Raw genomic sequence first — 24,858 nt, forward strand, 5'->3', positions numbered from 1 at the left:
ACTGGGGATGGCCGTGCTGGACAAGAGTCATCACAAGAGGCCCAGTGACACTGATCTGTGAAAGCATTTTACACGTTCTTCTGTCGCTGTCGGGTCTGGGGTCAGTTCAGGTCAGGTCAGAGGACCTCTCCCTCCCTGCTCGCCTGGCACGTGGGGTGTGGGGTAAGGCTGGCGGCAGACCATGAACTGTGTTCTCCCGTCGGCAGGGCAAATTCATCCGCATCAACTTCGACGTCACCGGTTACATCGTGGGAGCCAACATCGAGACGTGTATCCTTTGAGCCTGGGCCACAGGGGACCTCCGCCCCACAGCCTCCTGCCCAGATCTGGGAGGACCCAAGAGAGGCACAAGAGCCACCCCTCTCTCTCCAGGCTCCTGGCTTCCTTCCAGAAGGAAAAAAAAAAAAAATCTTGCCCTGGTTGCCTTCCCTTACTAGCAAGCATCATGGTGTGGTGGTTTCACACATGTGGACCCTGGGTTTGAACCCAAACAACCAGTGTTAGATTCTGGATTGACCTCTTTCTAGCTGAGTGACCTTGGGGTAGTTACTCAACCTCTCTGTGCCTGATCAGTGAGATGGAGATGATAATGGTCCCTGCCTCGTAGAGATGTCGTGAGAATAAACTGAGTTAACACCTGTAGAGTTCCGGGCAGAGTAAGGGCTGGCTGAGTACTGGCTGTTACATGATCCTCATCACTGTCTTCTTACCGAGCCGTTGTCCAAGGCCACACTCAGGTCCCCGCAGGACCTCATGTCCTTTTCGAGTTGGCCTGTGACCAGCTCCACTCCGTAGACAGGGAATCGGTGGGAACAGAATTTTCCCAGAGGAAGGCTGGTGCGGAAAGAACAAGCAGAGCCTCACTTTGGAGAGTCTGGAGGGTGAAGCGGAGCCAGGTGAGAAGTTTCTGGACTTGGGGACCAGGTCTAGGGTTCCGTGATGGATCGACCTCAGCAACGTCGCAGGCAGCCCTCGGGCTCCAGGGCGATGCACTTTCATAGCTGCTCGTGAGGCACGTGCTCGCAGTGGTAGCGCCCGGGGGGTGTTTTAGTTGCATTTTGTGCCCGGGGTAAGGAGGAGGGCGTGGAGTGGCCCACTTCCACTGGACTGGTCTCAGTCCAGTTCCCAGCTCTGCCAAAGCTGTGGGGCTTTGGGAAAGTCACTTAACCTCTCTGAGCCTCAGATTTGCCTCCTATAAAATGGGGGTGAAAACAGCACCTATTTTTGGAGCTGCTGCAGTGGTTAAATGCGGTGATGTGCACAGCCCTTGGCAGGGTGCTAGGCCCAAAGTGAGCATCTGATAGGGTGGCTGTTGTGTCCTTATTACTTCTTGAGTTGGAGTCTTGCTCTGCTGCCCAGGGTGGATGGTGCGATCATAGCTCACTGTAACCTCAGATTCCTGGGCTCAAGTGATCCTTCTGCCTCTGCCTCCCGAGTAGCTAGCACTACAGGTGTGCACCACCATGCCTGGCTAATATTTTTTTTGTAGAGAGGGGGTCTCACTATGTTGCTCAGGCTGGTCTCAAACTCCTGGCTTCAAGTGATCCTCTTGCCATGACCTCCCAAAGTGCTGGGATTACAGGCATGAGCCATTGGGCTGTTGTTATCAACTTAACCTTTGCACTTTTCTATTTTAATCCACGCAAAACAGCCAGGATTCCTGTCCTGCAGCTGGGAGGGCTGTGGGGCTTCAGCCAAGTCCAAAGCTGGGACCCTCTTGTCCTGCGGCCCACACAGATTTGGCAGCTGCTCATTTCCTGTGCTTGCTGCAAGCCCCAGGCAGAGCGTGTCCCTCTGGCCTCAGCCGTCCTCTTAGATCAGTGGTCCCCAAGGCGTACCCCACACTCCAGCAGCCACAGCCTCCCCAGGAGTCGTTGGAAATGCGTATCTCAGCCTCCCCCAGTCCTGCCCAGGAACCTGGGTTGGAGCAAGCCCTGCAGGGATTTCTCATGCACCACGGGCAAGTCTGAGAACCACCACTTTCTGGGCCGGCGTGGGCTGGGGGGGCCAAGGCACTGCTAGGCAGTTTGGGGGCTTGGAGAGGACAAGGTCTGCCCACCCAGCTGGGCGCGGTAGGCCTGCCCCGCCATCCTGCACCATGACGTTTAGTGCTGAGGGAATCCACCCAATACGACAGCCTGCCTCCCCGCCCTTCCCCCGCCCTCCTGTCACCCCCCCCCCCATGGCAGAGCAGGTCTCCTTAATTAATGAGTCTCTTTCCCATCAGTCCCATCAGACACCCCCTCTTGGAACAGCGAGCACGGAGGACAGCTTTGCCACTTCCTAGCCGTGTGGTCTTGAGAAATGGCACCTCTCTGAGCCTCAGTTTCCCTATGTGGAAAATGCAGATGATATTTGAACTTCCTGGGATGGTTTGTGAAACTTAACTGAGAAAGTGCATGTGCGCTTAGCACAGGCATAAATCACATGTATAATCTAAATCCCATAAATCAGAGAGGATGTCATCTTTATAACGTCTAAAGGCCGCTCATTTCAATAAAGAGAAGCTGGTGGTGATCGTTGGGAATGTCTCATGGTCGTGCCCCCAGCATGGCTCATCACTGGGGTCTGTTTATGCTCTTCTTTTTTGCTCTGTTCCCCTTCCTTCTTTCCGGGCTTGGGGTCTGTGGCAGCACCCAGTGGCCCCGTTTGTCCACAAGGGCGATGGTCACAGTTAGACGTTGCTGCTCCCTGGGTCAGAGCTGGAGGGTTGATTATAGGAGTCAGCGCGGATGGCTGCCCGCCGCAGCTCCGAGACTCTTCGGGACTCTCCGAGGAGCCTCTCCCAGGCCCTGGAGATTTCTCCTCCAGCAGCTGCTGTGACAGGGACGCAGGAGGAAGGGTAGGTTCCCGTGAGGGGAACATCTGCAGAACCCCCTGGAATCCTTAACTCCCCCCAAACCAGATCTGCTAGAAAAATCCCGGGCGATCCGTCAAGCCAGAGACGAGAGGACGTTCCACATCTTTTACTATATGATTGCTGGAGCCAAGGAGAAGATGAAAAGTAAGTGACCAGCAGTGATGCCGGCCGGGGAGGCTTCAGCCTTTGCTTTGATCAGAATCCAGGACAGCGGAGTCTCAGATCCTGCCAAGAGAAAGAGCTGTGGCTTTGGGTGGCAGATGTATAATTTCTCGTCGCCTTCCAATGAGTGAACGTGGCTTTTGTTGAGTCAGTCACTGAGTCATTTACTGGGCGCCTACTATGTGACATAGTAGACATCAACTCCAATTAGACATTAGATCCTTAATTAATCACGTCCAATTAGACCCAATCAATGCCTTCAAGGAAGGGAGAGAGATAATACCTTGTTTGCCAATTCAAAAAACTTGCAAGTATCTAAGATTCATTCTGATTTTATCAGGAATTTGCAGGGACAGTGGATCGAAGCACTTTTCACTATACATGTTTCAAAAGTGACTTCGGAGTGGCCTTTGTAGGGACAGGGTCAGCAAACTCTTTCTTGAAGAGGCCGGGTAGTAAATCTTTTCTTTGGCTTTGCAGGCCCCGTGGTTTCTGTCACAGCCATTCATCTCTGATACCGTAATGCAGAAGCAGCCACAGGCAACACAATACATAAACCAATGAGCACAGCTGTATTATAATAAAACTTTATTTACAAAAACAGGCAGTGTGCCGAAGTTTGCTGACCTCTGTTGTAAGGGAAATATTTTATACCGTAAATATAATATGCTATTTACCATATTCCAATGGGAAATTATTATAAGTTCTGGATATACAGGAATCTACTAACTCTTAAAAGAATACACAAATCACATAGCTGAAAAAAAGAATGTATGTAGGTACGTAGTAGAGTCTACATTTTAGTAATAAGTGTAAGTCTAAGATTTTATGGGAACAATACAACTTGCTTCCTATCAGTTTTGTGGCCAAGGGTTAATTATTTCGGTTAAGAAAATTACCAAAAGGATGTGTGTGAGCGCACCTTTGCTGTGATGGGGTGTATTGCAAGCCTCCGCCACCAGGGGGTGGCATTATCCATTGTTTAAATCTCACTGCTTGTAAGGCGTGAGGTGCAGCAGTTTTGGATAAAAGGACAGGGAGGATGCTGAATGGGTGTTATAAACCAGCAAATACGGTAAATTAGCAGTTACAATGCAGGACACCATGGGGCGCCCCAGAACAAAATATTTACATTTCTTATCCCTCCATTTGGTACCAAAGTAACAGTTTGGTTGTCTGGGTTCAGTTTTGTGCTCTGCCTCTTGTCTTCCAGAAATTGGGCGAATATAATGCTCACAACTAAAATGCCCGGGGGGCATTTGTATTCTTACTGGTGGAAGTGGAGAGAGGTTAGGCTTTTAGAGAGAATCAAACACTCATAAATTTATCCCTCCTCCAGATAATGAAGTCTCGGCAAACACCCAAAGCCTTGTGACTTTCATCAGGCATTTCGGTTAATCCAGAAGCTTGATTAACTGGTATCTTGGGTCAATTTAACCTCGAGTTTATCAAGCTGCTTCCAAGTGTCTTGACCCCTAAAAGACCTTCGTTTAAAAATAAAAGTATCTCACTGATGCCTCTCCGAAAGTATAATTAAACCCGGCCATATGAAAAATTTGTAAGAGGACACTTGATGTATCAGAGGGTATAATAAAAGCAAATTCTGCAAGAGAAAGAAAAGCAATTATAAGGGGGGAGAAGAGGACAGAACAACAACAAAGGAAATATAACCACGGCATATACGACTTTATAGAAAATAAAATCTAATAGATGTAATGATATAAACAAGGACTTGGCAAATGTTTTTGTTAAAGGACCAGATAATAAATATTTTAGACTTTGAGGATCAGATGGTTTCTGTTGCAGTTCTTCAGCCTTGTTGTCATAGTGAGAAAACAGCCACAGAAGATAAACGAGGAAATGGGAGTGACTATATTTCAATAAAACTTTATTTACAAGAACAACAGTGGGCCAGATTTGCCAACCCCTGATAAAAGCCTTATCTATTGATTTAATTAGAGACAGGGAAAAGGTAAGGTGGTATAAGAAAGCTAAATTTTCATCTGCCATAGCAGAAGCTAACATAGACAAGATCTAAATATGACATTCAGAAATAGCCTATTATATAATATATATACTAGTATATATAGCAAGCCTATTATATATATAGTGGTAACTACCAGAAAAAACAGCTAAAAGAGATAAAAAGCAGGTATTGTGGAATAAGGTAGGAGTTGGAGAAGGGATGCAGAAAGGGAATGGTATTTCTCATTATACACCTGGGGTAGTAATTGATTTTTAAAATTCATGTGCATGTATGATTTTGATAAAAATTTAATAAATGAATAAAGATTGATCTAAATCTTTGGACAGCTTTTTTCCTTAAGGCAGGGTGCCTCTGGACAGTTGAGATAAAGACTCCCCTTCCTCTGGGTAGATGCAACCCCATGTCAGGGATGGTGGCTTAGTCAGCAGAGCCCAGGCTGGATTTCAGCTGCTAGTCACCCTAGAGCAGTGCACAACCTGCACCACTGCGTGAGGCCGGCGATGGCTGATGAGGCCATCTACATGATGATGCAGGAGGAAGGTTCTGAGAAAGGAAAAGAAATGATGATGGCCCAGACCCTCAGCCAGGTTCCTGTCTCATGTTGAAAGTAGAAGTTTGTCTTCTTAACCCCTCCCCCTCTTCCTCTTCTCCTAGATGACTTGCTTTTGGAGGGCTTCAGCAACTACACCTTCCTCTCCAATGGATTTGTGCCCATCCCGGCTGCCCAGGACGATGAGATGTTCCAGGAAACGTTGGAGGCCATGGCAATCATGGGCTTCCAGGAAGAGGAGCAGCTATGTAAGCCTTCACACCCGAGTCTGGGGTTGCCAAAGAGAGCCAGATTCATGCTCTGGGTACCGCCAGAATTAGTTAGGGACTCTCCTCTGGTCGGGACAGATTTCTGCTCTCTGGATTCCCCACCTCTTAAAAAAGAAAAAAGGAAGAGGAAAAGGAATTTTATTCTAGGTCGTTCGGTGATGGTTTAGAAAAGTAGCTGTATAACTAGGGTTCTTACTGTTGCAAGTGATATGAGTTGGCTTAAACAAAAGGGAAAATGCTTCAGTCAGATTGCTGAAAAGTTCGGGGATATGGGTTTCAGGTATAGTGGGATCTAGGGGCTCAAAAGATTTCTCTAGAGCCTGATTTCTTGTCCTCTATCTCCCAACCATATTGTTTCTACCTGGAATGGAGTTTCTAGACAGCAGCATGGCTGGGATCCAGCCCTGTATTCTTTGGGGTTTTGTCCAAAGAGCAGAGTTGAGTCGCTGCCGGAGTCCCGAATGGAGTCTCATGGACTCGGGTTGGTTGGCCTGGGTTGCTGTGCACATTCCTGAGCTGCTCACTGTAGCCAGGGTGCTGGAAAGTGCTGAGTGGTTTAGTTATGGGCTCTAAGAATGGATTCTCAGCAGGACCATGTGGGCAGGGGACAGGAGATGGGAGTCACTGAGGCCGTGGGTTTACTTGGATTCTTCCTGGAAAGGCAGCTCTGGTGATAGACCAGTACTGATTAGTATCCTTTGACCAATGGCCAAGAAACACACTTGGTCTTGACAACAAGACAGCTCAAAGGGGACCATATTCTTGGTCTCAACACTGTGCTTCACGAAACACTTTTCCTTCTGGGTTAGATGTGCCCCAGTGTCCAAGGTTAGTCTCTTTTGGGAACGCCAGGGCAAGATTGTGGAAAATTTCCCTTCCTTCCCACGCCCACTCCCTTCGGAGCCCCAGAATAGCACTGATTGCCGAAATGCGGCATGTAGGGCCGGACGGGTCCTCTGGAGATAATTTGGGGTCCAGAAAAAGAAGGCTGCGTGGGTCAGTTGACAAACGGATGGTGCTTGTGGGTTCTGGCTAGGGTCCCACGTCACAATCGCGTGCTGGTAGCCTCCCTGTCTGAATGCCATGGACCCTCCAAGAATGAATCATTTTATTTGGGACGGGGGTCAGTTTTGCTTCTAAGCTCACTTAAAAAAAAAACAACAACAACAAATACTGAGTAAGTACTTGCTGTGTGCCAGGCATTTGCCAAATCCTATTTTTTTTTTCCCCTTAACATGCTAGGATGTTCAGTACAGTTTTATTTAAATGATAAAAACCTGGAACAACCTAAATTGTCGGTTGATAGAGGATTTAGTAAATTGTCTATCCTCGTGAAAGAAAACAATGGGGCTACTTAAATTGTGTTTTAGAAAGACTTTGACTTATGTGGAAACGTTTATAACATACTTAAAGTGAAGGCACCAAAGCAATATGCTAAGTGCTTTACATGCATTATTTAATATCACAGCAACCCTACGAGGTAGCTGCGGTTATCCCCAGTTTGCAGATGAGGAAACCAAGGCACAGAGAAGTGAAGGAACTTACCCAAGGACACACAGCGAGTTGCTGAGGGAGCTGGGACTCGCTCTCTGGTCTCGTGGACTTCCAAGCGCCTCCCTTTGTCTATGAGAAGGGAAATCTTGTCACTGAAAATGCTTTAAATAATCTGGGTCAGGGCCTAGGTGGAAACTGAGGCAAAAAGCAGCCCGGTGTATTCTCCGTGTGGGTTAGCACTTGCCGGGCTCGCTTGTCACCGTGGAGAGTGGCCTCCCGGTAGCTCGGGCAGGCGCAAGCATCCAACCAGAATTCCATATTGCTTGTTTTCCTTATATTTATATTTATAGGTGGCTTCTATTTATGGCAAGTGAAGCTGATTTTTCACTTAAGGTAGAGAAAGTTACCTACTAAAATAAAATGAAGGAAAGGGAAGAAAGTGAATTTTTTAAAAAAGTTAAGTACACACGGGCAGACAGTACTCAGAGCGAGCGTTAAGCCGATGGCGTGTGCCGTGACCAGCGCTCACGACACGGCCTTAGCCCGGAGTGTGTCCAACCCCCGCCGTCCAACCAGAGCTCCCCCGACCCCGCCACGGGGCTGAAAGAGGTGGCGAGTCCCGCCCGGGTGACCCGGAGAGGCCAGGATTGTCCTGCCATGTTGGGTTCTGCTCCCAATCCAGCCCCACTCCCCCACCCCCACCCCGCCACTTCCTGGAGCTCAGCGAGGGAAAAGGACTCCAACCCCAGGTCAGGCAGCCAGCCAGTCGCAGTGTAGGACTGCGGTGATGATAATGGCACAGTCGCAGCTAATGGTCACTGAGCATGTTCAAGTGCTGTGTTATCCACAAGCCTGTGTGGTAGTTTTATTTTTTAGGGGGGTAGGGGGGTACTCAGCAGGCAAAACAAAGGCTTAGAGAGGCTAACAGCTGACATGAAGTCACACAGCCGCTATCAACAGGCTGGATGAGGCCTGGGTGCACTCAGACCCTCCCGGAGTTTGTCTAGGTCCGTATTTCAGACTTCAGACATTTGCAGTTGGCACCACTTCCCAGGTTTCATCACTGTTATCGTTGGCTGAATATTTTTATGTGCAGGTAGATTTCTATAGCCCTCTCCACTCTGGGCTTTGTCCTAAACAATAATTTCTGTAAAATCAGTGATCTTTTATGCCCTGCTTATATCGTTTCTAAAAATTAGAATGAAGAACTATTAATATCAAAAGTAAAGTTTCACGTGCCTCCTAAAATCACCCGCCCCGTGGACCCCTGGCAGTAACTGTGCCCTGTGCTGGTGGCCCCATTTCCTGTTCCTCAGGAATGAGGGAAGTGTGTTGGTTTCCGCAGGCCACTGCCATGAATTACTGCAAACTTGGTGTCTTAAAACAACAGGATTTATTCTCGCCCGGTTCTGGAGGTTGAAGGTCTGAAATCCAGGTGTTGGCAGGTTAGGTTCCTGCTGGAAGCTCCGGGGTAGAATCTGTCCCTTGCCCCTGTCCTGGGCGCTGGTGGCTCCAGCTGTCCTTGGCATGTAGATGCATCACTCCAATGTCTGTCTCCTCCACGTGGCCTTCTGCTCTGTGTGTGTCCTCTTGTGTCCATCGTAAGGACATTTGACATCGGATTTAGAGCTAACAGTTTAATCCGAGAAGATCTCATCTTGAAATCCTCTACTTGATTATATCTGCAAAGACCTTTTTTCCCCTATAAAAAAACACACTTACAGGTTCCAGGTGGACATAGCGTTTGGGACCGACCATTGAACTCACTATGGGTGGCCACCACTATTCACCCCCTACTGGCCAGCCGCTTGCGTCCCTCTCCTGACATAAACTTCATGCTATCGCCATCTCCATTTTGCAGATAGGGAAACTGAGGCTCGGCAAGGTGGAGCTGGGATTTGAACCCAGGACTGTCTAACTGTGGCGTGTGTGCTTCCAACCACCACACCGGACAGCCCGTCCTCACCACCCCTGCCGTTGTGTAGCCCCTTCCAGTTTTCCACCTTGCTGTCTGCCAGCTCCTGCTGGTTCATCTCTACACCCTGGGAGTGGTGGCATTCTTTTGTCATCACTGTGATCACATCAGCTCCGCCACAAAGTGCAAACTGGTGACTCCCGAGCCCACAGAAGAGATTATTTGGCCACAACAGCCTTCCAAATTTTTTTAAATTGGCTCCTAACATTTAAACATGGGTAGACTTCATGTCAAAATTTGAGTTTCCATCATCTTTGGAAAAATTCAAACTTCTGGCAATACCAGGCTTATCTGCCCCGTGACAACGATGGAGTGGCTGCTGCCTCCCTCCGGGTGGGGTCCTCACAGTCCCCATCAGTCAGCTTTGTTCATGTAGACCAGTGGTTCTCAACCAGGGGTGAGCTCTTCCCCAACCCCGCAGGGGACATTTAGCAAATACTTGGGTTGTCACAGCTCTGGAGGGAGCACCACTGACATCTAGTGGTTAGAGACCAGGGGTGCTGTTAAACATCCTTGGATGGTGCCCAGGACAGCCACCCCCCCAACAGAGATTTATCTGGCCCCCAATTTCATAGTGCCAAGATTGAGAAACCCTGAGTTAGACTGCTCACCTGGGCTCTGCAGGCATTTCGGCAATGGCGAGTTCAGACTTGCGCTTTAATAACCACGAGTACAGCTCTTGACAGTTTACGAAGCCCCTTTCATAGACGTTGTTGTTAAAAGAAACTGTCTTAGCAATGTCCTGTCCATAGCGGCTTTGTTCACGGGGTGGGGGGAGGGGTTTCTGCCACAGTGAGTGGGAGCGGATGGGTGGGTGGTCAGCAGCTGGGTCTTTCTCCTGCTGAGCTGGGCCAGGGACCCTGTGGTGTGAGGACAGCTATTGTGAAGGGCCTCGTAACCCCTACTTTGGCCTGAGGAAGCAGAGAAGGCTGGAATCTCCAGGGTTTGTTTTGGGAACATGGTGACTTCTTACAAGCCAAAACTCTGATTTGTGCCTGAGTGAAGCTAAGCCAAGTGTTTGCATTAATCAGTCACCCATTCATTCTCCATCTATCCTTCCATCCATCCATCCATCTGTCTGTCCATCTACCATCTATCCATCATCCATCCTCCGTCTACCATCCTCCCTCCCTCCCTCCCCTCCCCTGTACGTCTGGACCCTGGATTCAGTTTTGGGAATTCAAAGATGATTCGGGCAGGCCCCCCACGCTCCAGAAACTCATGGTCTTGTGGGGATTTCAGACACAGAAATCATTTTAACAGTAACGCGGGTAGAGTATGGAGTTAGAAGGGATCAAACTATTCTGGGAACACAGTGTTTTTGTCTGGAGACACTTAGAAACAAATTTCCACCTTCCTAACATGAGCATCTTGCATACCCAGCAGAGTATGCTAAGAAGCACAGGATTTAAAAAAAAAAAAAAAACTTTTATTGACATAAGATTTACATGTAGAAAATTGTGTATGCCGTAAGTGGACAATGCAATGAATTTTTATAAACTGCACATACCTGTGTAATTGGCACCTACTTTAAGTAGGAGAGCATCACCAGCCCCCCAGAAGTTTCTCCCAACTAGGGATAACCATTATCCTGATGTCTAACAACATAGATTAGTTTTCCCTGTTCTTGAACTTTCTATAAACAGACTTACACAGAATGTTCTGGTTTGCATCTGGCATCTTTTGTTCAGCATTTGTGTCCGTGAGACGTGTCAGTTTTTTTGTCTGCAAACAGCTATAGACAATATGTAAATGATCGACGTGCCTGTGTTCCAATAAAGCTTTATGTATAACAGCAGGCAGTGGGCCACATTTGGTACACAGGCTGCAGGCCAGTCCCTGATCCACGGTATTTCACTGTGCAAGGTTTTTTAGCAACGCTCTGAAATTATCCAGTTCCCCTCATCAGGCTTTCTCCCCTGATGGCAGGGAGTTGGGTTGTTTAAGTGTCTCCTAGATGCAGGGGCTCAGAACTGAGTCTCTTTGGAGGAAAGATGTGGGCTGGCTCTGGGTCCCCTGTGACTTTTAGACTCCAAACCTGCAGAGCACCTTGGTGTTGACATCTGTGACTGTTCTTCTCTTCCCTCCTCCCTCAGCCATATTGAAGGTGGTGTCATCCGTGCTACAGCTCGGAAATATCGTCTTCAAGAAGGAAAGAAACACAGACCAGGCGTCCATGCCCGATAACACAGGTACTGCCCACATTTTCCCACTAACTGATGACTTTGGGGAAGGAGGGAGGGTCACACTCCGTCATTGGCTATTTTTCTGGGTGAGGGTGTCTGGGATATTAATAATAACTGGACTAGGTTATCATCACTGACTTCTTTTTTCAAACTTTTCACTGTGCAAGACCCTATGTGAAAGTCTTTGAACAGGATGTAGCGGGGAAAACCGAATAGTTTTAGATCAGACAGGATCTTTCAAGAGTCTCTCTTCTGAAACCCTCCACTCATTTGTTTTGTTAAACAAATACGTCTCAAGCACCTGCTGTGTGCCAGGTGCCAGGATACAGCAGGAAGCAGGACATGGTACCTCCGGTCAGACAGACCGCAAGTTGCCCTGCACATTAGGGGTGCCAGATAAAACGCAAGATGTCGGTTAAATCTGAATTTCAGACAAACAACAGATACTTGTTATAAGTATGTCCCATGCAATATTCGGAACATAATTATACCAAAAAATGTTCTTGTTTATTTGAAATTCAGATTTAACTGGGCATTCTATATATGTTGTTCCCTCTAAATCTGACAGCCCTACCCACAAATAAGCAGCATTTTGTTTTGAGAAGATCTCCTGGCCACCACTATGCCTGCTGGTAGCTGAGCCGAGAGGAAAACTTGGTTTCCCACTTGCCGGCTCTTCAGGGGAAGAAATGAAAAAACACCCTTGCCAAGAGATGGGGGGAAAAAATCCTAAAATCACTCCATCTACTGTCCTTGTACATGCAAACTGTCACACAACACTAGGCTTTGAGTTAAGGAAGCAGCTCGTGGCAGATTTTTTTTTTTTTTTTTTTTGAGGAGAAGTTTTAAAATGCAGAAATTTAAACAATTATATAACAACTCTCTGCCCGCTATCCAGAATAGACATTTGGGAAAATGTTATAATATTTCTTTGTCTCTAACATGAAATAGAGCCGTACAGATAACACTGACGCTCTCTTGTTCTCTCCGCTGGGTCCCAGCCTCCTGCCCGTCCCTGAACCTCCAGCAACCACGATCATCCTTTACCGTGTACCTTCTGGTCTGCTTTACACTTCCACACGCACAGACCTGAACAGTGTATACCGTCGCTTTGTGCCTGTGTTTTTAACTTACATAGAGCATATCACACTGTAGGCACCATTCTGCAACTTGCTTTGTTTCACTCCATACTCACCATTGTTTAGATTGTTTCTCAAGAGTAGCACCCCCTTAGTGTGACAATCAAAAACGTCTCCAGACATTGCCAAATGTCCCCCGGGGGCAAAGTCGTCCCCAACTGAGAACCTCTGGTCTAGAGAGAAAGAAAGAGATCATTCCTTTAACTGCTGTTTGGTATTCCATTTTATGAAAAAGCCACAATGTATTCGTCTACTTCCATACTAATGTATGCATAGGTTGTTTCCAATATTTTGCAGTTACAAACAGTGCTGCAATACATACCCCAGAACAGCAGAACAAATCATACCTTACCTCACCTCACTGAATCCTGTTGACAACCTGACAAAGAACCCAAGAGCTGACCTCCTTCTTTTTTTTTTTTTTTTTTTTTGAGATAGGGTCTTGCTCTGTTGCCCAGGCTAGAGTGGCATCATCACAGCTCACTGCAACCTCAAACTCCTGGGCTCAAGCAGTCCTCCTGCTTCAGCCTCCCAAAGTGCTGAGATTACAGGCGTGAACCCCCACACCCAGCCCAAGAGCTGATCCTTTTGAAAGCTGAGAAATGCGAGACTCTGGGAGGCTAAATAACTTGTTCAAAGTCACATGACTTGGAATTAGGAAGGGGCAAGGACTTAAACCTAGAACTATCTGACCCTAAGCCCCCAATTGGGGCTTACCTCCAGCCCACCCCTGTCATTGCCTCTGAGCAAAGTACTGAGGGTGAGGTGACTGAGGACAGCAGTCTTTGGGACTCTTTCATGCTACGTTCACTACCATCAGGTTCCATTTCTCCAGGAGAAGGCAGTGTAGACACAGATAGCAAACGTCCCGTGTGGCGTGCCTGCCGTGCCAAGCCATCTCTTTTGTGATGAACTCAGGATGCTTCTTTTCTCCACTCAGCTGCTCAGAAAGTTTGCCACCTCATGGGAATTAACGTGACCGATTTCACCAGAGCCATTCTGACCCCACGTATCAAAGTTGGGCGGGACTTGGTACAGAAAGCTCAGACAAAAGAACAGGTAATGATGCACTTGCCATTTATGCCTGTAGAATCTTCCATTCACCACTCACCCATCCACCCACCTACCCATCCCTCTATCCTTCCATTCATCCACCCACCCATCCCTCCACACAGGTACCCATCCATTCATCTGCCCATCCGTTCATCCACCCACCCATCCCTCTGCCCACTCACTCATCCATCTACCCATCCATCCATTCATCCACACATCCATCCATCCACCTACCCACCCATCCCTCTGCCCACTCACTCATCCATCACCACCCACCCATCCATTCATCCCTCCCTCCCTCCGTCCCTCCCTCCCCCTACTCACTCATCCATCCACCCACCCATCCTTCCATCCATCCCTCCACCCAATCACTCATCCAGCTGTCCACCCATTCATCCGGCCATCCATCCATCCTTCTGTCCGTCCATCTACGCATCTGTTCATTTGTCCATCTGTTTGTCTATCTACCCATGCATCTCTTTATCCCTCATCCATCAGACACTGGAACATTTCAAGTCCCACGTCAGGTTTGGAGGACCCACTGCTTAACAAGAACGACAGAGCACTTCTTCTAAATGATCCCCAGGGTGGATGGGGTTCAGTATTCCCTCTGATGGGAAGTGTTTAATTGCCTTTGTGGTCATTCCTTAGGTCTGGCCACTCTATCTCTTACTGCTACTTTCCTGCTGATGGTAGAGATGGTATAATTTCCCTTTTTTATTTGTTTTATTTATTTATTTATTTTTGGGACACTCTGCCACCTGGGCTAGAGTGTAGTGGTGGTATCATAGCTCGCTGCAACCTTGAATTCCTGGGCTCAAGCAATCCTCCTGCCTCAGCCTCCTGAGTAGCCGCGACTACAGGCACATGCCACCACAGCTTGCTAATTTTTGTATTTTTGGTGGAAACAGGGTCTCACTCTGTTGCTCAGGCTGGTCTCAAACTCCTGGCCTTAAGTGATCCTCCTGTCTCCGCCTCCCAAAGTGCTGGGATTACAGGCGTGAGCCACTGTGCCCAGCCTGTTTATTGTTTTAAGGACTGATGATAGGTAGAGGGAGAATAAAAATCTGAACCACAAGCCTGGCTCATGTGCAAACGCAGCCCGTTGGGAATAACCGTGTTCCCCTCCCTCGCTCTCCTCTGCAGGCTGACTTTGCCGTCGAGGCTTTGGCCAAGGCCACTTACGAGCGCCTCTTCCGCTGGATCCTCAGCCGCGTCAACAAAGCCTTGGACAAGACCCATCGGCAAGGGGCTTCCTTCCTAGGGATCCTGGACATTGCTGGATTTGAGATCTTTGAGGTACAGCCTGGTGGGTTCATAACAGCCATGGTCTTGATTCTCCAGGATGAGGCTTTCCCTGGGAGAACTCGTGATTTTGGAGAAAGGCAGGCAGGTGGCCACGATAGGCTGGGAGGCTTCCTAGTTAGGGTTAGATCCTAGACGATGTAAGAGACAGAAATGCAACAGGGAAAACACTGCCTTGTGAAACCGAGAAGGCCAGAGGTCCCATGGGATCCAGTAGGCAGGGCCTGCTCTCCTGCCATCTGTCTGTCTGCCTCCCTCCATACTGGCTGTACCCTCAAGCCGGCTGTCCCCATGGTGGCAAGGTGGCTGCCACGGGCCCAGACTGCCTCTCAGTAATCCTGGCAAAAAACAGCACATCTCTTCTCCAACTCAAATCCTGGAACTGGGTCTCCTTGACTCTTACTCTCCTGAATTGGGCCCCACACTGTCACCTCCAAGCCAAGCACTGTTTTCAGGATCTTGCAGTACTTCACGTAGCACAAACGTGAACACTGGGTCCCATACTCGTGGATTGGAGGAAAGTTCTCAGAGAAAGGAAAGGTCCTCAGATGCACAGATATCCCAAAAGATGCCCACTACAGAGTTATTTCTTCTCTGAGCCTCAGTTTCCACATCTGTAAAATGCACGTGGTAACATGTCTTACGAGGTTATTCTATCCATGGATCGTCGCGCAGGTAGAGGAGATAATGTCCTTAAAACAAGGTGTGAGAGGGCCATGTAGGTGGGAAGAGGTCGATCTTGCCAGCCTGGTGGGCTCTAGGCAGCACGAGTTGGGGCCCAAGCCCACCCCGGGTGCGGAGCAGGCCGACGGGAGCTTGTGGAGAGGCTGTCCGGGCCGTGGGGCGCTGTCTGGGCTGGAGCCTCCCTGGGGCTACAGTCCTCTGACGTCCCAGGAGATGCTCACTCCCCCCCTCCTCCCCACGTGCTCAGGTGAACTCCTTCGAGCAGCTCTGCATCAACTACACCAACGAGAAGCTGCAGCAGCTCTTCAACCACACCATGTTCATCCTGGAGCAGGAGGAGTACCAGCGCGAGGGCATCGAGTGGAACTTCATCGACTTCGGCCTGGACCTGCAGCCCTGCATCGAGCTCATCGAGCGGCCGGTGAGCGGCGTGGGCGTGCGTGGCCCACGTCACGCTTGCATTCGTGTGGCCTTCAGGGGACATGTGACCCTGCACTGTCTCCACGGCCACAGCTTGCCCCATCAGCCAGTCCTCAAAGGCTGTAACCTGAATCTTGGTGAACTAAATCATGATTCTATTAACCCACATTTTAATATCAATGGTATTTTCTTTATTTATTTCTCCCTTCCTTCTATCTCCCCTCCCCTTCCTTCCTTTCTTCTCTTCCTTCCTTTCTTCTCTTCCTTCTTTTCTTCTCTTCCTTTCTTTCTTCTCTTCCTTCCCTTCCTTCTTTCCTTTCCTCTCTTCCTTCTGTCTCTTCCTTTCCCTTCTCCTTGCTCCCATTCATTCATTCCCAAAGGCAGTGGGCTTTGTTTTGTTCACTGATGTATCCCAAACTCCTAGAACCGTGCACATAGTAGGTGAACAATTAATAGTTATCGAATGGCTGTTTACTGAGCACCTACTATGTGCTAGGCCCCCCTCTTCAGGGGCTAGGGATGTAACCATAAATGAGGTGGCCATTGTCCCTGCCCTCCTGGAGGAACAGATGACAAAACCAGACAAATAAACCCACTAACACTCCCAGTGAGGCCAACACGGAGAATAATTTAGGGAGGCCCACTTCGGACAGAGCAGTCAGGAAAGGCTTTTCTGAGGCTGAGTCCAGAAAGTAAAGACCACACCAAGCAGAGGGAACGGCATGCACAGATCTGACGGTGCTCCTGACACCTTGGTTGAGACTGTCTCAGTCACAAGGAAATGCTTTACTCACAGGAGCCCTAAGAACATGTGGAAGTCAAGCAATGGATTCGTTTGCAAGAATTGGGAAATCTCTGTGGCGGGGGCGTGTGTGTGTCGCCCACTGGGGGCGGCAAACATCGTGATCTGTTGCTAGTACTGGCCTCCATCCCCAGTACTGGTCCCCTGGCCACAGGGGAAGTTAAGGTTAGACTGGGGGCGTGGCGGGCATGGATCCATCTTTATACGTAGGCAAGTTCGGCGGCAGAGCTGGGGGATGGCTGTACGCCGTGTGCGGGTGGCCAGCTCTTCCTGGCAGCCCGCAGGCTCGGGTGCCCCCTGCCGTCATCTGACCCGGCCCTGCTTGTGTCCCGCAGAACAACCCCCCGGGTGTGCTGGCCCTGCTGGACGAGGAGTGCTGGTTCCCCAAGGCCACGGACAAGTCTTTCGTGGAGAAGCTCTGCACGGAGCAGGGCAACCACCCCAAGTTCCAGAAGCCCAAGCAGCTCAAGGACAAAACCGAGTTCTCCATCATCCACTATGCGGGGAAGGTACCAGCCGCGGGCCCCCGGGTGTTCCCTGTCCCAGGGAACCCAGGCAGGCGCTCGGAGCTGGAGTAATTTGGGAACGGCAGAACCCAGGGCCGGCTGGGAACTCCAAAGGCGTCTATATGAGTTGCCTGAGCATCTGCAAGGCCCGAGATTTAGCCTGTCTAGTATACCCCAGCCGACCGCGGTTTCTAACTGACGTGAGGGCGTGTGACCGGTGGGGTGTCCTTGGCAGGTGGACTACAACGCAAGTGCCTGGCTGACCAAGAACATGGACCCGCTGAATGACAACGTGACTTCCCTCCTCAACGCCTCCTCAGACAAGTTTGTGGCCGACCTGTGGAAGGACGGTGAGGCCCTCCCTGTCCTGGAGGCTGCTTTGAGCTGGACAGTGAAACACCCAAGTGTTCCTTCCACCCCCTCCAGCCCCGCTGCTTCTACACCTGCCCCGGGCGGGGAGCCCGTGCACGGGGGTGGCGGCCCCTCCGCCCTTCCACCCCACACTAGGCCCCAGAGAGAAGGCCCTGCGGTCAGGGCTCAGGCAGTAGGTGACAGAAACAGCGCACCAGGCGTGGGGACATGCACTGCCCCAGCTGGAGGCAGAAGGACTTCACTTCCGTCTCGTCTCTGCCACCTGCTAGCTGTGTGATCTTGCACAGGTCACTCACTGTCGTTATGCTTTTGGGTCCTCATTGGTAAAACTGGGGAAAATAGTTTCTGCCCCTCCTAGGAGCACCGTGAGGGTTAAATTAGACCAGAGGTGCTCAAGCTCGCGCACGCGGGAGGCTTTCAATGACTTTGTCGGTGGAGGAAGGACCGGAGGCTGGCAGGGAGTGACAGGCTTTACGTGCCTTGTTCGCTTATTCCTGCCCTGGGAGGTAGACACTTGATTACCTCCATTTGTAGAAAGAGAAACTGAGGCACAAAATGGTGGAGGCCAAGGTGAGTCAGCAGCAAGAGCAGGCTTGTCCCCCGTGTCTCCGTGACAGCATCAGAGGGAATTTGTTCCTTCGGCCACTCGGGTGCTCTCAGGATTTCCCAAATGCACAGCACTTGGAAACCCGTCCCCCGAGTGCCTCCCCTGACCTACTGCAGAGGGTCGGGGGACGCTGCCCACTGAGGGGACCTGGGGTCTCCTAGAGCATATTCTCCATGCAAAGCCACCCACCCCTCCCCACCCCACTGCCCTCCGGCCCCGTCCTCCGGCCGGCAGGGGTGGGGGCCCGGGTGGGCCGCAGGCTGACGCCGCTCCTGCTGTACCCCGCAGTGGACCGCATCGTGGGGCTGGACCAGATGGCCAAGATGACGGAGAGCTCGCTGCCCAGCGCCTCCAAGACCAAGAAGGGCATGTTCCGCACGGTGGGGCAGCTGTACAAGGAGCAGCTGGGGAAGCTGATGACCACACTGCGCAACACCACGCCCAACTTCGTGCGCTGCATCATCCCCAACCACGAGAAGAGGGTGAGGCCGCCATCCGCTGCCGGGGCTCCCAGCCCAGGCGTGTCCGGAGCTGGCAGACCATCCCCCGCCCCTCGCTCTATCTGCCATGGGTGGAAGGTTGTGAACTTGGGAGCCATACCGTGGAGGCAAAAGGAGGCAGGGGAGGAAGGGAGAGTGTATCCAGAGACTTTTCAGCCAGGGAGCTCCTGTTCAGGGCGCTCAGCCATGCATTCATTCATTCATTCATTCATCATGGCAGCAAATAATGACTGAGCTTCCCCCTGGGCCAGGAGCTCGGGCTACAGCGCTGGGTAAACTGTAGTCCTCGCCTGCGAGGTCTCATGGTCTAGGGCAGGTTCTCGGCTGAGGACGGTCATGTCCTCTAGGGGATGTTTGACTATGTCTGGAGACACTTTGGGTTGTCATAACTCGGGTGGCGGATGCCTCTAGGGGGTAGAGGCCAGGGGTGTGCTAAGCACCCTGCAAGGCACAGGTCGCCCCCACAGCAGATAGTTACCCCCCGCCAAGATGTCAGTAGTGCTGAGCTTGTGGGAGACCCAGGGGGAGAGGGAGACACGCAGCTGACAACCGCGTCACAACGTGGTCAATTACGAGGACTCCAAAAAACCAGAGCCCCGTCCCCGCCTCGGGGCTCAGAGGAAGCTTTTTGGCGAACGTGAACGTTGACAGCGATGGGCCTCAGCTTGGCGGAGCGGAGGGCCCAGCATGAGCAGGAACGTGGGGGTGCGACGTGAGGGATGCAGGCAAGAACACGCTGGGCGGGTCATCTCGGGGTGCGGACACGTAGGTGTGGGGCAGGGACTGGGCGAGATGAGGCGGAACGGGGAGGCAGGGGCTGGATCTCCGAGCTCCTTGGGTGCTGACAGAGCGTGGCCTCCTTTGGGGACGCCACTGGGGGCGTTTAAGCAGGGATATGGTCAGATTTACGTTCTAGACCAAACGAGGGGTCGGAGGGAGAGGCAGGGCTGGTCGGTGCGGTTGTCCAGGCAGGAGCACGCGGTGGCGAGTGGACAGTGGAGAGAAGTGGGTGGACTGGGAGACATTTGGGAGGTAGGAGCCGTAGAACCAGTGGCGGACAGGAAGTGAGGGACAGGCGGTGACAAGGAGGAAGCCCGTTTCCAGCCAGGGGATATCAGTGCCACCAAGTGCAAGAGAGATCACGGGATAACCAGCGCCAAAGAAAGGGATGAAACCCTGGAGAGGGCGTGCTGCTCTGCCCCGTACCCTCAGCGAGCCTATGCCTGGTGTCCGCGCCCCCGTGGCATAGTGAGGGGGGCCATCCAGGTGTGAGATTCGGGGCTTGCTGCCCCCGGGTCCCGGCCCCAGGGGTCCACTGTGCTCTCTGCCTTCGCAGTCCGGCAAGCTGGACGCATTCCTGGTGCTGGAGCAGCTGCGGTGCAACGGCGTGCTGGAAGGCATCCGCATCTGCCGGCAGGGCTTCCCCAACAGGATCGTCTTCCAGGAGTTCCGCCAGCGGTGAGCCCGCGGGCCGGCGCAGGTGGGGCGGAGGGACGGGCGCTGGGGGGCGCTTGGTGACTTCTGCCCTGTGTTTCAAGCTACGAGATCCTGGCGGCGAACGCCATCCCCAAAGGCTTCATGGACGGGAAGCAGGCCTGCATCCTCATGGTAAGCCCCGAAATCTCTGGGCGGGACCCTTCTGAGACACCCTGCACCACCGGCCGGCCAAGCGGCGCAGCTGCGAACACGAACTCTCCTCTCCCTTCCTTCTGCAGATCAAAGCCCTGGAACTCGACCCCAACCTGTACAGGATCGGGCAGAGCAAGATCTTCTTCCGGACAGGGGTTCTGGCCCACCTGGAGGAGGAACGAGACTTGAAGATCACAGATGTCATCATGGCCTTCCAGGCGATGTGTCGCGGCTACCTGGCCAGAAAGTAAAGATGGTTCCCTGCATCCTCAAACCCCCTCACACACACAGCCAGAATCACAGATATTCAGGGGACTTTCTGGCCCCCTCTCCTGATTCCCCGATTCTAAGAGGCTGTCTGCTTTTTAGAGGCACCAGGGACTGAATGGCAGCCTCCTCTCGAGGGGGAAGAATACCCCAGTTATGCGTGCAGGGCGGGGAGAAGTTATGACCATGGGTTCTAGAGTTTTAAGCCTGGGTCTTTGTCCCGGCTCCCTGACTTAATTTGCTGATGAACCTTGGGCAAGTTACTCAACCTCTCTGAGCCTCAGCTTTCTTCACTGAAAAATGAGCATTATCTTTCCTACCTCATGGAATTGTTCATGCAGAGTTGATGAGATAACGCAAGAAAAGCGCTTAGAACGGTGCCTGGATATCGTTTCAGAAGTGCTAGAATATGCTACAGTATTTAGGGAAAGAGTACTTGGCTGTATCTGTATCCCGATGTCCAAATGAGATTCGTAAGTTGTGATGGCCCATCTGTTTTGTGAAGCCTGGGGGCCGGGCACAGGCTCGGGTTCCTCAGTGAAAGTCACACCCTGGAGAGGACTTCAGGGGCTGGTGGAGTAGCTGTCTGTCTGTCCAGACCATGCCCTCCGCTGGGAGCCCCGATGGTATCAGCCTGATTCATTGCCAAGTGGATCCATCGGGCTGGTTAAGGCCACATCCAGGGAGCTCTCGGTCCGGCAACAGACCTAACTTGTCAAGTTTCGTAACTAAATTCCGTTGCCATCCTTCCTGCCTCCAATATAACCGGGGTGATTTTATTCTTGAAGGTCACCCACGTCCAAAGCAGCAGCTGAGCAGAGAAAATAGGGTCATGGTCACCATGCTACGATTTCTCAAACCCAGGAGCCCTTAGGCAGGAAGGGTGCTGGTTCAGCGTTAGGGTTCAAGATTTCTGAAACACAGCTGAGGAGGAAGAGCGTTGTCAGGAGCAGCTGGCACAGCTGGGGTGCGCGGGACGTTGGTTTCCCGGGTGCTGTTGGGTCACAGCCCCCAGTCCAGGGCACTCGGTGAGCCCTGGGCCTTCCCGGCCCCCTGAGAAAAGCTCTTGACTTTAGACTGTCGAAGGGGTCTGTGGCCAGACAACATATTGTGCTGATGCTCAGAGCTTCCAGAAGCGTCTGGAAGAGCTGGGGAACACAGGGGATGTCTGGGTGCAGGTTCAAGGTGCTGTGGACGACGGGGGGGCCTCACGCCCTGCCTCCCTCTGCCCCAGGGCCTTCGCTAAGAGGCAGCAGCAGCTGACCGCCATGAAGGTGATTCAGAGGAACTGCGCCGCCTACCTCAAGCTGCGGAACTGGCAGTGGTGGCGGCTCTTCACCAAGGTCAGTGGGGGGCCCCGGCCCTGGCCCTGGCGGCCACCCTGCCTCCTCCCAAGCCCAGCCCTGGGTCTTCACCCCGGACACTCCAGATGCGGGACAGGAGATGGTCCAAAGTGGGCGCGGGACTCAAACCTTGCCCGTGGCCCGAGGAGGCCCTTGCCCTTTGGCACGTGGGTTACAGCTGTGACCCTAACACAGAGCTTGTCCGTCACTGCTGGGATCTCTCCTGTTACCCTTGTATAGCCGTAGCCACACCCACTTCCATCGAAGCGCATCTCCGTGTCTGTGATTTTGCTGCTCCATGAATGTTATATAACTGGAGTCATACGGGATGCCACCTCTGGGCATCGGCTTTCCTTCACTCAGCACGGTTCTCTGAGAGCCACCCGGCTGTGGCGCGTGTCACTGGTGCCTCCCTTTTCATTGCCGGTGGAGGCAAGGCCTGTGGGCACAGCTGGTCCCCGCGATGTCACAGCTTGCAACATCCCAATGGCACAAGGGCATGCTCTGTTGCAATAGACCGGGCTTTCTCTTCCATGCCCTGGAGTGTGCACATTGGCACAAAGCTTTTTCACTGAGCAGATGTTTATGTGAGCGCCTACTGTATGCCAGGCACGTGCTAGATGCTGGGAATACGGCTGTAAACAGGCAGCGTGGTCCCTGGCATCGTGCATGTTCTAGGTGACTGAAGGAGCAGATAATCACACACACAAAAACATAACAGCAAAGTGACAAGTGCACAAAGGAAGCCACCAGTGTCCACAGCAGGGGTGTCCTGGTGCCACACAGGGCTTGAGAATAAGGAGTCAGGAGTCAGCCCAGGGGGAGGATGGCGGGGTTGCTGCTTTTTGGAAACATCCATCCTCATTGACCCAACTTCTGAAAAACTACCCTAAGAAATTATCTGAAATAAAGGAAATCAGGAATTAAGTGCGTTCCTCATGGCGGAACTGCTGTGTCCGGCACCGGCAGACTGATGAGGTCCACAGTGGCCCATCCGTCAAGCGGGTGCTTTTCAACTATTAGACACGATGGCGACCTAGATAGAAAGTTGTAAAAATGACGCAACAGCAGGAGGTGATAAATATCTTGTCATTTTAACTAATAAAAGCAGCCCCTGATGCTAGGCAGTATGATTCCAAGTGCATTTTTTAAACGTAGGAAAAGAATCTGGAAGGAAATGCAAACAGCGCTAATAATGACTGATAGGGAGGTAGGATGCGAAGGATTTTTTTTTTTTCCTTTTGCCCTTGGAAAGAAACGTCAGTTTTCAGCGGTCGTGCTCTCTTGGGGTGGCTCTCAAGTGGAGGAGCGCCTCGCTTTCTCCCTTCATTTTGTACCTTTTTCTGTTGCTCTAATTGAGAGTCCCTCAACCCGGCCACTGTTGATATTTTGGACTGAATGATTCTATGTTGTGGGGACTGTCCTGTGCGTTGTAGGGTGTTTGGCGCATCCCCGGCCTCCACCGACTGGATGCCAGGAGCTCTCTCTCCCGGTTGTGACACCCAGAGGTGTCTCCAGACAGTGTGTCCTCTGGGAGGGGGTTGTGGGGAAAAGCTGTCCCCAGCTCAGAACCACCGATCCGGTTTACTATGAGAGCATATCGCTTTGCCGCCCAAACAATGATGCGCTGGCCGTGCTCGTGCAGGTGAAGCCGCTGCTGCAGGTGACGCGGCAGGAGGAGGAGATGCAGGCCAAGGAGGACGAGCTGCAGAAGACCAAGGAGCGGCAGCAGAAGGCGGAGAGTGAGCTCAAGGAGCTGGAGCAGAAGCACTCGCAGGTGCCCGGGGGGTGCACGGCTGGGGCTGCGGTGGGCGGGGAGGACGTGCGCCCCTGGGGGACTCACCGGCCTCCTCCCCACCCTCCACGTGCAGCTGGCAGAGGAGAAGAACCTGCTGCAGGAGCAGCTGCAGGCAGAGACTGAGCTGTACGCCGAGGCCGAGGAGATGCGGGTGCGGCTGGCCGCCAAGAAGCAGGAGCTGGAGGAGATCCTGCACGAGATGGAGGCCCGCCTGGAGGAGGAGGAGGACAGGGGCCAGCAGCTGCAGGCCGAAAGGAAGAAGATGGCCCAGCAGATGCTGGTAAGGCGTCGTGGGGGCTGCCCGTGGTGGGTGGCAAATCACTTGACCCTCACTGGGGGCCTGTGAGGTGCATCCGATGATACATGTCCCTGCTGGTGATACAAATGAAGAGACTAAGGCTCGGATGGGGACGGCCATCAGCCCAAGGCCACAAAGCTAGAGCTGGGATTTGAACATGGGTCTCCTGGAGAGCTCATTCTGTTCTACTGCCCTGCCTGTCGTGTGCTGATTCTTTTTCTCCTAATAGCAAGCCTGTGTGACGGGTAGTTGTATTAGTTAGCTATTGCTGCATAACAAAACATCCCAAATGTAGCAGCTTGAAATAATAAATATGGATCTCACATAGTCAGGAATTTGGGAGTGGCTTCGCTGGCTGGTTCTGGCTCAAGGTCTCCCATGAGGTGCAGTTGGGATGTCACCTGGGGCTGCAGTCATCCAAAGGCTTGACTGGGGCTGGAAGACCCACTTCCGTGCAGCTCACATTGCTGTTTGCAGGAGGCCTCAGTTCCTCCCCACAAGGACGTCTCCATGGGGCTGCTTGAGTGTGCTCACTAAATGGCGGAGGACTTCTGCCAAAAAGAGTGATCCCACAGAGAGGAGGGGAGGAAGCCACAATACCTTCTAGGGCATAATCTCTGAAGTTATACTCCATCATCCGCTCCTAATTTTA

At 51.7% G+C, this 24,858-nt stretch overlaps 1 protein-coding gene across 3 annotated transcripts in view; it reads left to right on the plus strand.

Moving 5' to 3' along the window:
* MYH11 (myosin heavy chain 11) overlaps nt 1-24,858 on the plus strand; it is a 99,233-nt gene that overhangs the window by 51,651 nt on the left and 22,724 nt on the right. For all 3 annotated transcript variants that reach the window (XM_069486887.1, XM_069486890.1, XM_069486888.1), the window contains 16 exons: nt 207-270; nt 2,906-3,004; nt 5,664-5,807; nt 11,394-11,489; nt 13,563-13,681; nt 14,822-14,974; nt 15,912-16,085; nt 17,222-17,395; nt 17,628-17,742; nt 18,660-18,853; nt 20,208-20,329; nt 20,410-20,479; nt 20,587-20,747; nt 22,002-22,110; nt 23,756-23,887; nt 23,982-24,188. In XM_069486887.1, coding sequence (XP_069342988.1) covers nt 207-270; nt 2,906-3,004; nt 5,664-5,807; nt 11,394-11,489; nt 13,563-13,681; nt 14,822-14,974; nt 15,912-16,085; nt 17,222-17,395; nt 17,628-17,742; nt 18,660-18,853; nt 20,208-20,329; nt 20,410-20,479; nt 20,587-20,747; nt 22,002-22,110; nt 23,756-23,887; nt 23,982-24,188 — 2,133 coding nt within the window. The remainder of the gene's footprint in view (nt 1-206; nt 271-2,905; nt 3,005-5,663; nt 5,808-11,393; nt 11,490-13,562; nt 13,682-14,821; nt 14,975-15,911; nt 16,086-17,221; nt 17,396-17,627; nt 17,743-18,659; nt 18,854-20,207; nt 20,330-20,409; nt 20,480-20,586; nt 20,748-22,001; nt 22,111-23,755; nt 23,888-23,981; nt 24,189-24,858) is intronic.

Source organism: Eulemur rufifrons, chromosome 14 (genome assembly GCF_041146395.1).
Source record: "Eulemur rufifrons isolate Redbay chromosome 14, OSU_ERuf_1, whole genome shotgun sequence".
Taxonomy (NCBI): Eukaryota; Metazoa; Chordata; class Mammalia; order Primates; family Lemuridae; genus Eulemur; species Eulemur rufifrons.